General features: G+C 45.2%; 1 protein-coding gene across 4 annotated transcripts in view; it reads left to right on the forward strand.

Moving 5' to 3' along the window:
- macf1a (microtubule actin crosslinking factor 1a) overlaps positions 1–12,419 on the forward strand; it is a 438,368-nt gene that overhangs the window by 255,813 nt on the left and 170,136 nt on the right. For 3 of the 4 annotated variants that reach the window (XM_061930784.1, XM_061930787.1, XM_061930786.1), the window contains 9 exons: positions 1–4,773; positions 4,861–5,010; positions 5,189–5,404; positions 5,486–5,644; positions 5,721–6,014; positions 8,569–8,718; positions 8,807–9,040; positions 11,954–12,109; positions 12,182–12,355. The exon at positions 1–4,773 is cut by the window's left edge and continues 570 nt beyond it. In XM_061930784.1, coding sequence (XP_061786768.1) covers positions 1–4,773; positions 4,861–5,010; positions 5,189–5,404; positions 5,486–5,644; positions 5,721–6,014; positions 8,569–8,718; positions 8,807–9,040; positions 11,954–12,109; positions 12,182–12,355 — 6,306 coding nt within the window. The remainder of the gene's footprint in view (positions 4,774–4,860; positions 5,011–5,188; positions 5,405–5,485; positions 5,645–5,720; positions 6,015–8,568; positions 8,719–8,806; positions 9,041–11,953; positions 12,110–12,181; positions 12,356–12,419) is intronic. The other variant, XM_061930785.1, reaches the window with a different exon arrangement.

Raw genomic sequence — 12,419 nt, forward strand, 5'->3', positions numbered from 1 at the left:
ACTGTCTGCCTATGCTCCGGAAGAAAAGTTGGCATCTTCCGCGCCATCGAGGAAGGTCTGATCGACCGGCAAGTGGCTCTGCGACTCCTTGAAGCTCAACTGTTTGCTGGTGGGATTGTTGACCCTCGAACTGGCCACCGGTTAACTGTTCACGAGGCGGTTCGCCATGGGCTCATGGACCAGGACTTGGCTTGTGGCCTGTTTGTGCGCCAGCTAAAAAATGGTGGTATTCTCGACCCTTTGACTATGGAGCGTTTAGATTTGGAGGAGAGTATCAACAGGGACATTCTCTCTTCCCATTTGGCTCTATTGGTCCTAGAGTCTCTCTGGACGTTTATGGGAATTATTTGGCCTGAATCTGGTAAGGTCTTGTCCATTATGGAGGCTTTTCAACAATCAGCCATTTCAGGGGAGTTGACACGACGCATCCTAAGGCAGAGACATGCCATTGGAGCACTCTACAACTCAGAAACTCTCCAGCTGTTGCCTTTAAATAAGGCTGCAGAAAAAGTCTTGGAGCCGAGGGTCATACGTTGTCTCAAAGACATCCATTTACCAGATGTTCTGTTTAACATGAACCCGTCAGGCACGCCCTCACTAAACCGCTTGAGTTGGGGTTCTTTGAGCTCTTCACCAATTACATCATCTCCCACAGACCTTGTGTGGACCGATGGAGCGGATCCTAACCAGCAAGCGAAAGAAAAACTGCTCTTTCACCTCATGGCTCACAGCTATGTGGATGCACACTCGGGAAAACGCTTAGTGCTGTTAGACCCTGAGTTGGTGGAATTTGTTAACGCTGCTCTGTTGAAACCAGGAAACAGAGTTGAGATACATAAAGATGTTTTAAAGGGATTGAGTTTGACAGAAAAGGAGATAACTGACAGGCAATCCGACGCTGAAGAAGGAACTTCAAATGGAGTCACACAACGTAAAGATTTGGAGCCCATTGGCACCAGTGAAAGACAAGAAAGTTACAACTGTAAAAATGACAATGAGTTACAACCTGAACCATCATTGATTGTTGTGAGATCATCAGAAACTGTGGTAGTTAAATATACTAACACAAACGATGGAGAAACTGAAACATGCCCTCTGGAAATTCCAGAATCCAGAAAGAGTCCAGAAAATGAATTGGTAGCTAATCTTGCGAAACTCCCGGAGACATCCACAATAATCGTTGAATCAAAGAACATTGACAGTAAAACCTTTGCACCCAACGAAGACATAAATGAAGATTCAAAATATTTTAGGAATCAGGATAGGAGTGAATCAGAGATGCTCAAACAGGAAATACTTGTCTCAAAGCTGGCTGAGCCTGTAGCTGATGTCCCCGAATCGGCATTCGATGAAGAAGAGGAGGAGGAGGATGAATTGGTAAAGTTAGTCTTGGATCTCAACCAGGGGGGGCTGATGACTGACGAAGGTGAAAAGTTACTCCCGGATGAAGCTGTCGCTCAGGGTGTCCTTCCTGGTCACACTGCAGTCAAATTGATGGCTCGGGCAGGTTTTTTCGGGGGCTTCCTCGATACCAGAAGCGGTGAGTCACTTAGCCTGGATGACGTCATGCAGGAAGGCTTGCTAGACGAGGATCTGATGTGGAGTGTCCTCAAGTCGGATAAAACCCTGGCAGGAATTTTGGATGTAGAGAGAAGTCGGATTTGTGGAGTGAGGGAGGCAGCTCAGGCTGGTTTGATCGACGATAACACTGCAGCGCGAATGCTGGAGGCTCAAGTGGCATCTGGGGGTGTGGTTGATATACGTAGGGATAAGAAAGTGTCCGTTACTTTAGCATCAAACCTAGGGCTGATAGAAGACTATCAAAGAGAAGAATTGGCAGCCTTAGAGAAGGCGTGCAAAGGAAAAGTTAGCAAGACAGATGTAGCACTAGCTAAAGCTAGCTTACAGTTACAAATGGAAGGCATTATTGACCCAGTGACGGAGTGTCCAATTCCTTTAGACAAAGCCATTGAAAAGGGATTAATAAATCCTAAAGATGCATATCAGGTGTTGCTCAAACAGGTGGCTGAGGGTGGGATCATTCATCATCTTTCAGGAATGAGGCTCTCAGTTTCTGATGCTGTTGATAGAGGTCTTGTAGATCGATCTATCGCTCCTGGGTTGGAAGAATTAGAGTGGGCTTACGGAGGACAAGTCAGCCCCTCAAACGCAGAGGCTGTAGCTTTACAGGCAACAACGGGGTCTGTCTTCGACCCTGAATCGGGATGTAAAGTTACTTTGACAGGGGCTGTTTCTAGGGGTCTTCTTGAAGAGAAGATTGCAAGTGAAGCCATGATTTCAAGTGCAGTAACACAAGGGGTGCTTGACCCCCAAACCGCTCTGATTGTGCCCTACTTTGACCTTGTTAAAAAGGGTAAAATCGACATTGAAACAGGCAAGCGTTTTTTGGAGGTGAAACCCTTCAGAGGTATTGAAAATAGGCAAACAAGAAAAACCTTGACTCTACCTGAAGCTGTGGCAGCAAATCAGGTGGATCCTGTTGCAGCTTTGAGACTTCTCCAAAGCCAGGCAGACAGTGGAGGCATCATTGATATCACGACTGGAGAAAGGCTCCCTATACCTGAAGCCTTTAATAGAGGTTTAGTCTCAAAAGACATGGTCTTAGAAATTGCCACTAACCAGATTTTGAAAGGAGGCTTAGTTGATCCAGCAACAGGCCAAAGTGTCTTGACACTCAGTGCTGCTGTCACTTTAGGACTTGTTTCTAGTGATGTGGCTTCAGACATTAATGAGAAGGTTTCTCCTTTGGAGGAAACAAATGATGAGGATAGTTTGACTATCACTTCATCACAAAGTCCACATAGCCCTCAACACATATCAACGCCTAGTCCAAACATTGAGGTACCTTCATGTATTGATGTAAAAACTGTGACCTCTGAAGTACCAAGTGATATTATAAGTAAAGGGGAGAAAATAGAAAGGCCTCTATCAAGGGCAGAAGATATACTGGAATCAGACCAGTCCATCAACCTTTTTAGTACGTTTGCTACAAATGTTGAGAAAAGAATCCACCAGGCCATCCAGGGGGCCATGCCACAGACAACCACATCAAAATCACAGAAGTCTTCTCCACAAATATCAACAGAAAGGACAGAAATTGACCAGACTACAGATGAAAGACAAGAAGTAATCTTAACTGAAGGTTTAATTGCAGAATCGACTAAAGATCATGCTAACAACACCGACAAAAGTAAGGAGGAGGACAAAGTTAGAGCATCCGTTGAAAAATCTGAAGGGAAGCATGAGAACGTGCAGTGTAGAGCTTGTGATGAGAGCAGTACATTGGTCAAAGACTTAGATGAACGACTGACTGATTCTAAAACAGCTGAAAATACTGGTGACATTAAAAAACAGGAGCAGGTAAAACCAACTGACAAGGAAAGTAGGATGTGTGTTAGAGAGAGCAATGATGGCGTTCTTGAAAAAGTGCAAGTGGAAGAAACGTTAATGAACATTGAAACCAAGGCTGCTCCTGCCTCGGAGCAGCCATTGGAGTCTTTGGCCAAAGAGACAGAAAACAAAAGCAAGAAGAAGAGGAGAAGTAAAAAGAAAGCAAAAGTTGCAGAGGAAGTGGTGGAAGTAAAACTTGAGACTTATCAAACAAATGCAGAAAAGAAACCAGAGGAAAACACATTGCAAGACAAACCCAAAACACCAAAGAGTCAGAGCAGTGCAACTCTTCAAGAATCAAAGACCAACAATAGCATGGTACAGCAAGAACCTGTAAAGGTTTTCAAGGACACTGCTAATTTTGACAAGAGGAAGGACCAGAGAAGTGAAGTTAATCTACTACCAGTCAGTGATCAGGACGTTGTCAGAAAGTCTGAAAAGAATTCACCTCCAAAGTCCAGTCTGCCAGACCAACAGAAAACTGCCCTGGTACTAAAAGCCGAGGAAAGCATCTTCAAAAAGGTGTTTGAAGCAGGAGTGAGCGACAAGAAGGCTGCCGAGGAGCTGCTGGTTCTGAAGAATGAGAGCAGAAGTATGAGAGATACTGGCGACGTCACAAGACCCAATGACGTGCTACAGAGTGAGAAGACGTCTTTCAAAGAGGACAAAAGGGAACTGCGAGAGGACAAAGACATAGCAATTGCAAGGGACCACAGTGAGAATCTGGATAAGGAGTCTATTCCATCACTTAAATCTGTGGGTAGTAAAAGAAAAAAGAAGTCCAAGAGTTTGAAATCTTCTTCCGCTAATGACAACGTAATGGCCGATCAAAGAGAAGATTCACAGTTGACAACAGAAATCAGCAAAAAGTCAGCAAATATTACACATGAGCAGACCAACACTGAGGATCAGTCAACACGTGGAGACACTGGAGCCTCTATTGGTGGAAAGGTAACACAGATAGGGTCTACCATAGACTCAAGCGAGAGAGAGGAACCAAGCTCTTACCCTGAGAGACTGATTCAGGACCATCTCAAAGAAAACCATGGTGCTTCTCATGACGCACTCGAATATCAACTCCAACCTTGGGTCAATCCATCTGAGACTACAAGCACACAACCAAAACAAAATGAGAAAGAGTCCCATCTACCTGAAGATGAAACTACTGAATGTCTTGAATCGAAACCTCAGAGTACTGATCAGCAACAACTTAGGTCTCCAGAAACTGAACCAGTCCGAGCAGAAAAGGCGTCTTTTGACTTGGGAGCACCTGAACTCTCAACTCCAGCTTTTAAAGAAAGGGAACATAATCATGGAGATGTGATGTCAAGTTATGTGGAAATAGCGCCTCCCTTTGGCAAGGTATGCAACAACACACAACTCATGTACTTTTCATCCATATTTTTTTGGGTTCAGTTTTGGACATGAACAAATGTTTTTGGTTTCTAGTCCTCATTGGCGTGTCAAGAGTTCTTGGAGCATGACCAGAGAATTGTGGCGCTGGTCTCCATGGTCAGACATGTGGAGGTCAAACTCAAGCAGCAGCAGTCAGTCGGATGCAGCCTTGTCGCTTTGGAGGACATCATCAAACAGACTCAGGTAAATGCTCAGTCGAGCATAGGTTAAAAAAAAAAAAATCTTACTGGTTCTTACATATTGGACTATCAAAGGTAGGTCGCCATAAAAGCAATGATTAATTCATTAATGAACAATTAGTTACAATCATATTCAAGTAATGTATTAAATTGTGTTGTTGATCAAATATCTTGTCTGCCAGGATTTAGATGAGGAGCTGTGTGACCTGGAACCTGAGATCACAACAGAAGTAGAAGCTGCTGAGAAACTCTTAAAGCCCCACCCCAGAGATGTCCCTACCAAGCTCTTATTGGCTCTTGAAAAGGACCAACGAAGCTTGGACCGAGGGTACCAGGCCGCCCGGACGCTTTCACGGGACATTCTAGGAAGCCTGCAAGAGCACAGAGATTCATACAAGGTATGGCCTTTTGAAATTAGAGTCTTGGTACAGTTCTTTAGTGTTTAACTGGATTTTTTTTTAACTTTTTTTTTTCTCCAGGAGGCGATAACAACTGAGCTAAAGGCACTTGGAGGTAAAGTTGAGACTCTTCTGTCCTGGTTGAGAGAGACAGAAGTTCAGATGAATGAAGGAATGGCCAAAAGTCAAAATATGGAGAATGACAGTGGTCAACGTTCACATCAGTTGCGTCTTTGCAAGGCAGGTTTCATCATTGCAGTTATGTCATATTAATAATGTCCATGTTTGAATATTTTCCTGCTGTGTTGTCTCCAAGGAGCAACAGTCTAATCTGACGGCTCGCTCCAGTGAGGTCAGCGCCGTGGCTCTGGACGTCCAAGTGTTCATTTCGGAGCGGGCCCAGGACCTGGCCCCAGGGCAGAGCAGGCACCTCTTGGGGCAGCTTCAGCAGCTACAGAGGGCCTTCCACTCCACGGCGGGACAAGCTCAGGCACGGGCCGACTCCCTCTCGGCCCAGCTGGAGCACGAGGAAGGGGAGCGTCGCCGGCAGGAGAAAGAGAAGGATGAGGCAGAGAAGCTCAGCCTGCTGCAGAGTGCGAGAGAACGAGAGGTTTGGAAAACGAGGATTGAGTCGGTTTGGTTTGGAATACTGATGCTTTTTCTTACGAATGCTTATAAACTATTACTAACGCACATACTTGAGGCACAATCCAGCTAACAGGCACCTTCTGCAAAGTATCAGCTACGGCAAAATGGCAGCTTTGGCGAAGCATCGAGCCGGGCGGTAAGACTGAGTAGAAAAATGTGCTAGTTATAGGGATAGGTACCGAATTTGGTACTTTTATAGACCCCAACCAAATTTTGTTGGTACTACTGGGTATCTCTTCAAGTAAAATCAAATGGTGCCATATAGCTATACCTTTTTTGCACGTAACGTCACGTATGGTTACAGACTAAACACCGGCTCACGTAAATAGTCGCTCAAGCAGCACTCACTCATCCAAACTCCCTCTAAGTAATGTGTTGTATTTTCAACACCAACAAATCAGGTTAATTGCTGGAAAACACTCTTGACGTAAAGGCTCCACTCTTCCAAAATGCGTTAGCTTGAAGCTAATTTCCATTGGACTTGCCATAGATAGGCTATTATTAGCATTAGCAATTTTACAAGGAAATTTTATCACCTCCAAATTTAGTAATAAAAACTAGCACAATACTTACAGTGTAAACACTTTGTAGGGCGCAACATAACACATTCAGCTTCCTAGATAAAGCTATCCATCCCATCCATCCATCTTCTTCCGCTTATCCGAGGTCGGGTCGTGGGGGCAGCAGCCTAAGCAGGGAAGCCCAGACTTCCCTCTCCCCAGCCACTTCGTCCAGCTCTTCCCGGGGGATCCCGAGGCGTTCCCAGGCCAGCCGGGAAACATAGTCTTCCCAACGTGTCCTGGGTCTTCCCCGTGGCCTCCTACCGGTTGGACGTGCCCTAAACACCTCCCTAGGGAGGCGTTCGGGTGGCATCCTGACCAGATGCCCGAACCACCTCATCTGGCTCCTCTCCATGTGGAGGAGCAGCGGCTTTACTTTGAGCTCTCCCCGGATGACAGAGCTTCTCACCCTATCTCTAAGGGAGAGCCCCGCCACCCGGCGGAGGAAACTCATTTTGGCCGCTTGTACCCGTGATCTTGTCCTTTTGGTCATAACCCAAAGCTCATGACCATAGGTGAGGATGGGAGCGTAGATCGACTGGTAAATTGAGAGCTTTGCCTTCAGGCTCAGCTCCTTCTTCACCACAACGGATCGATACAGCGTCCGCATTACCGAAGACGCCGCACCGATCCGCCTGTCGATCTCACGATCCACTCTTCCCTCACTCGTGAACAAGACTCCAAGGTACTTGAACTCCTCCACTTGGGGCAGGGTCTCCTCCCTAACCTGGAGATGGCATTCCACCCTTTTCCGGGCGGGAACCATGGATTAGGTCTTGGAGGTGCTGATTCTCATCCCAGTCGCTTCACACTCTGCTGCGAACCGATCCAGTGAGAGCTGAAGATCCTGGCCAGATGAAGCCATCAGGACCACATCATCTGCAAAAAGCAGAGACCCAATCCTGCAGCCACCAAACCGGATCCCCTCAACGCCCTGACTGCGCCTAGAAATTCTGTCCATAAAAGTTATGAACAGAAAGATAAAGCTACTTCTTAGTTAAACAACGTACGATAGATAGCCTATACAGTATTGCCATCTAATGTCTTCGAAGTGCAACTGCATTGCAAATGATTTAAGATGTAACAACTGGACAGCACAGTTATCATAATCAGCTACATTTTAAATGTTAAATTAAAAAATAGGATTTTTTTAATCAAACATTTAATATTTAATAACTCTCACCAAAGTACCAAAAATGAGTACTGTTGAGTACAGGTATTGATTCCCAGGTACCGGGATTTGGTACCGTAGCAGTTCAAATGTTAAACGATACCCATCCATAGCTAGTCAGGGAGCAACAAGCAAATATTTAGGTAAAGACGATAAAGACTGGCCCTCGCAGTAGTAAGGAGGCAATTTTGAAGCAAATACTTCTAGCGTCTTCCTACTGCAGCCGCCGTTTTGAAAAGCACTACCAATAGAAGTGGCTACCAGTGTGCCTCGTTGCTCTGCCTGGCACCGGAAATGAGGCGATACAAAGCCTGGAAGCACAAACAAATATAGGCAGGTGATGAAAAATAAAGAAAATGCACAAGAAATTCTCACTTGATGCTTGATCTGCTCTAATTCATTGTTGCTCACTCACTCTCACGTCACACGCATGTTTCTGTAACACGTGTGTTTATTAACGTGTTTGCCTTGCTCTTCCAGATTGCCACGGAAGGGAATCGCTTGTGTCGCCGCGGTAACCGCTTCCTGACTGCTTTTCCGCCTGTCCCGCTTCCACTCTTAGGTCGGACAGGCGGAAAACCGACACTAAATAAAGATGTTTGTCTTGATTTATCTTTTGTGTGATTTATATTTGCTTGATGAATGTGTCAAATGTGTGTTTGTGTGCATCTGGACACAATGTACTCTAATCTTGGCAAACTGGATCATCGTTTTTTTTATATAATATTATGTTGTAATAACATCTTGTCCCTGTTTGGCTTTGTGCGCCTTCTAAATCTCCTCAGGTGGTCCAGCAGCAGAAAGCAGAATGTTCGCAGAAACTTGAAGGCCTCACCATGTGGTTGGCTGGAGCTGCCGGCATTCTGGCCAATCAGAAAGCAGGAGCGAAATCAGATGACATGAACGTCCTGCGGGAGAAGCAGAAGAAGTTAAAGGTGGGAAATCCCCACAATGAGACTTTTTTTTTTTTTTGGATGTTTCATCGACCCTATGCCGTAATACCGTGTATGTCTTTCTCTCCAGGAAGTGCAGAAGGACCTCCAGAAGAGAGCCGAAGATGTCGCCGAGGCCATCCGCTGCGCGGAGGACTTCCTGGCCGAGCGAGGGGACACTTTGAGCCCGGAGGAGAGAGAGAAGCTGCAGGTGGCGCTAGCGCGTATGAAGGAGCAGTACAGCACGCTCATGGACTCTGCTAACACGTCGGTGTCGCAGCTGGACACAGCCATCGACGCTACTGTACAGCAGAACACACAAAGGGTGAGAGGACATGTCCACACCTGCAGGCACATGTTAAAATCATACACAAATGCTCTCATATTCAGCGATTATAGCGCCATCTGTTGCTTTGCAATGGAACTACGACTGCCAGCTTTCCCTTGAAACAATGTACCGTATTTTTCGGATTATAAATTGCTCCGGAGTATAAGTCGCACCGGCCGAAAATGCACAATACAGAAGGAAAAAAACATATATAAGTCGCACTGAAGTATTAGTCGCATTTTGGGGGGAAATTTATTTGATAAAAGCCAACACCAAGAATAGACATTTGAAAGGCAATTTAAAATAAATAAAGAATAGTGAACAACAGGCTGAATAAGTGTACGTTATATGAGGCATAAATAACCAACTGAGAACGTGCCTGGTATGTTAACGTAACATATTATGGTAAGATTAATTCAAATAACTATAACATATAGAACATGCTATACATTTACCAAACAATCTGTCACTCCTAATCGCTTAATCCCATGAAATCTTGTACGTCTAGTCCAGGGGTCGGCAACCCGCGGCTCCGGAGCCGCATGCGGCTCTTTGATCACTCTGATGCGGCTCAGCTGCCCCCACCCCAACCCTGCTCCCTCACACATCAACCCCCCTCTCTGTGCGTCGGTTGAGGTGTGCGGAGTTTGGTAGCGGGGGTGTATAATGTAGCCGGAAGAGTTAGGGCTGCATGGGATTCTGGGTATTTGTTCTGTTGTGTTTATGTTGTGTTACGATGCAGATGTTCTCCCGAAATGGGTTTGTCATTCTTGTTTGGTGTGGATTCACAGTGTGCCGCATTATTAGTAAGAGTGTTAAAGTTTTTTATACCGCCACCGTCAGTGTAACCTGTGTGGTTGTTGAACAAGTATGCCTTGCTGTCACTTACGTGAGCAAGCAGAAGCCCCATACGACGTGTGGCTGGGCCGGCACGCTAGTTGTAGCTTAATGCTGCACCATCACAGCACGTTCGAGAGAATAGATGCCCTGAAATTCATACTATGCCGGAAAAATCGGGAGGGTTGACAAGCATGACGCTGTCAAGCGCCATTCATATAAAACCCGCGGGCCACTCTAACATTCAATTTTCATATTAAGGTGTGGGCTGCGCGTCTGAGACCCTTGGTTTATACATAGCACAAAGCAAAAAAAAACTTTGTATGCAGTGTTATTTCATTTTAAATTTCAAAAGATTTTTGTGGCTCCCATTGTGTTATTTAATTTGTGAAACTGGTCAAAATGGCTCTTTGACTGGTAAAGGTTGCCGACCCCTGGTTTAGTCTCTTACGTGAATGAGCTAAATAATATTATTTGATATTTTACGCTAATGTGTTAATAATTTCACACATAAGTCGCTCCAGAGTATAAATCGCACCCCCGGCCAAACTATGAAAAAAAACTGCGATATATAATCCGAAAAATACGGTAATCGTTTTGTATTTAGAAACAAAAGTACTCTTCAGGGATGTGCCGATCGATCGGAATCAGACGATTTTCGTGAAAAGGTATGTGATCGGCCACTGCAGATTAATGTCGATCACAATCGCTGATCCCCTCTTTGCTGACAAGAGGGTTTCTGCGGATCATTAAAAGACATTTAAATGGATTTAGCGAAAATGAAGGCCTTAAATGGTATTAAAACGCATTAAATTGGATGTATTACAATTGTAGGCCCGTAATGATAGTCAATAGGTATAGTTCATCAATCAATCAATCAATGTTTATTTATATAGCCCTAAATCACAAGTGTCTCAAAGAGCTGCACAAGCCACAACGACATCCTCGGTACAAAGCCCACATAAGGGCAAGGAAAAACTCACCCCAGTGGGACGTCGATGTTCACAATCATTATGAAAGACATGACTGATGGATTTTTTAAAATGCATTTTAAAGATGAAATAAATCTATATGAAAGTCTGCTTATAGTGGAGCCAATGGGAGCTCCACTATTCCGCCCGTGAAATCTGATAGATAACTAGAGATGTCCGATAATGGCTTTTTTGCCGATATCCGATATTCCGATATTGTCCAACTCTTAATTACCGATACCGATATCAACCGATGCAGTAAACAATGTAACAAGGTTTTCCAAAATAAGAGAACAACTACAACTCAAGTTATGGAAAAAAGTGCCAACATGGCACTGCCATATTTATTATTGAAGTCACAAAGTGCATTATTTTTTTTAAACATGCCTCAAAACAGCAGCTTGGAATTTGGGACATGCTCTCCCTGAGAGAGCATGGGAGATTGAGGTGTGCGGGGTTGGTGAGGTGGGGTTGTGGGGGTAGCGGGGGGTGTATATTGTAGCGTCCCGGAAGAGTTAGTGCTGCAAGGGGTTCTGGGTATTAGTTATGTTGTGTTACGGTGCAGATGTTCTCACGAAATGTGTTTGTCATTCTTGTTTGGTGTGGGTTCACAGTGTGGCGCATATTTGTAACAGTGTTAAAGTTGTTTGTATGGCCACCCTCAGTGTGACCTGTATGGCTATTGACCAAGTATGCATTGCATTCACTTGTGAGTGTGTGAAAAGCCGTAGATATTATGTGACTGGGCCGGCATGCAAAGGCAGTGCCTTCAAGGTTCATTGGTGCTCTGTACTTCTCCTTACGTCCGTGTACACTGCAGCGTTTTAAAAAGTCATAAATGTTACTTTTTGAAACCGATACCGATAATTTTGAAACCGATACTTTCCAATATTACATTTTAAAGCATTTATCGGCCGATATCGGCAGTCCAATATTATCGGACATCCCTAAAAGCGTCAACAATACTCCATTTACATTTCGTGACTTGAATATTAACCAAGTATTAGTGATATTGTGTCAGCATTGTAGCAGTCCGGATCAGATTAATATTCTATAATTGTTTAGAAATGTCTGCTTTTATGTTTGAATGGTTCTTCTTTAGGCCAAAGCCCTTGAGGAGCTGCAGGAGACCCAAGTCCAGATGGACACTCTGCTGAAAGACCTCCAGTCCTCTGCTAACCAAGCAGCTCAAGACGTCACTGACCTGTCCACTTCACAGCCGGACTCCGCCGTCACGTCCCACAAGGAGGCGCTGCAGGTCAGCGTCTTCTCCTGCTGCTCACCTCCCACATCTTTTACGAGCGTCAGTCTTTGACCATCTCTCACACAGGCCGAGCTTCAACGTCTCCAGTCTCAACAGGCCCAGCTCCTGCGCGTCGCCCAGTCGGCTCGCTCTCTGTTGGACCAACCCGATTCTACGGTTCCTCCCGAGGAGAAAGAACGTCTGCGGGCCACTTTGGACCAACTGCAGGCTCAGCACCAGGACAAGCTGCAGAGCTGCCAGGCATGCTGTCTTGTCATCACGGCCCCGCATTCGCAGATGGAGCTTTCATCTTCATTGTGTCGCC

The sequence above is a fragment of the Nerophis lumbriciformis genome, linkage group LG37 (assembly GCF_033978685.3).
Source record: "Nerophis lumbriciformis linkage group LG37, RoL_Nlum_v2.1, whole genome shotgun sequence".
NCBI classification, from domain to species: Eukaryota; Metazoa; Chordata; class Actinopteri; order Syngnathiformes; family Syngnathidae; genus Nerophis; species Nerophis lumbriciformis.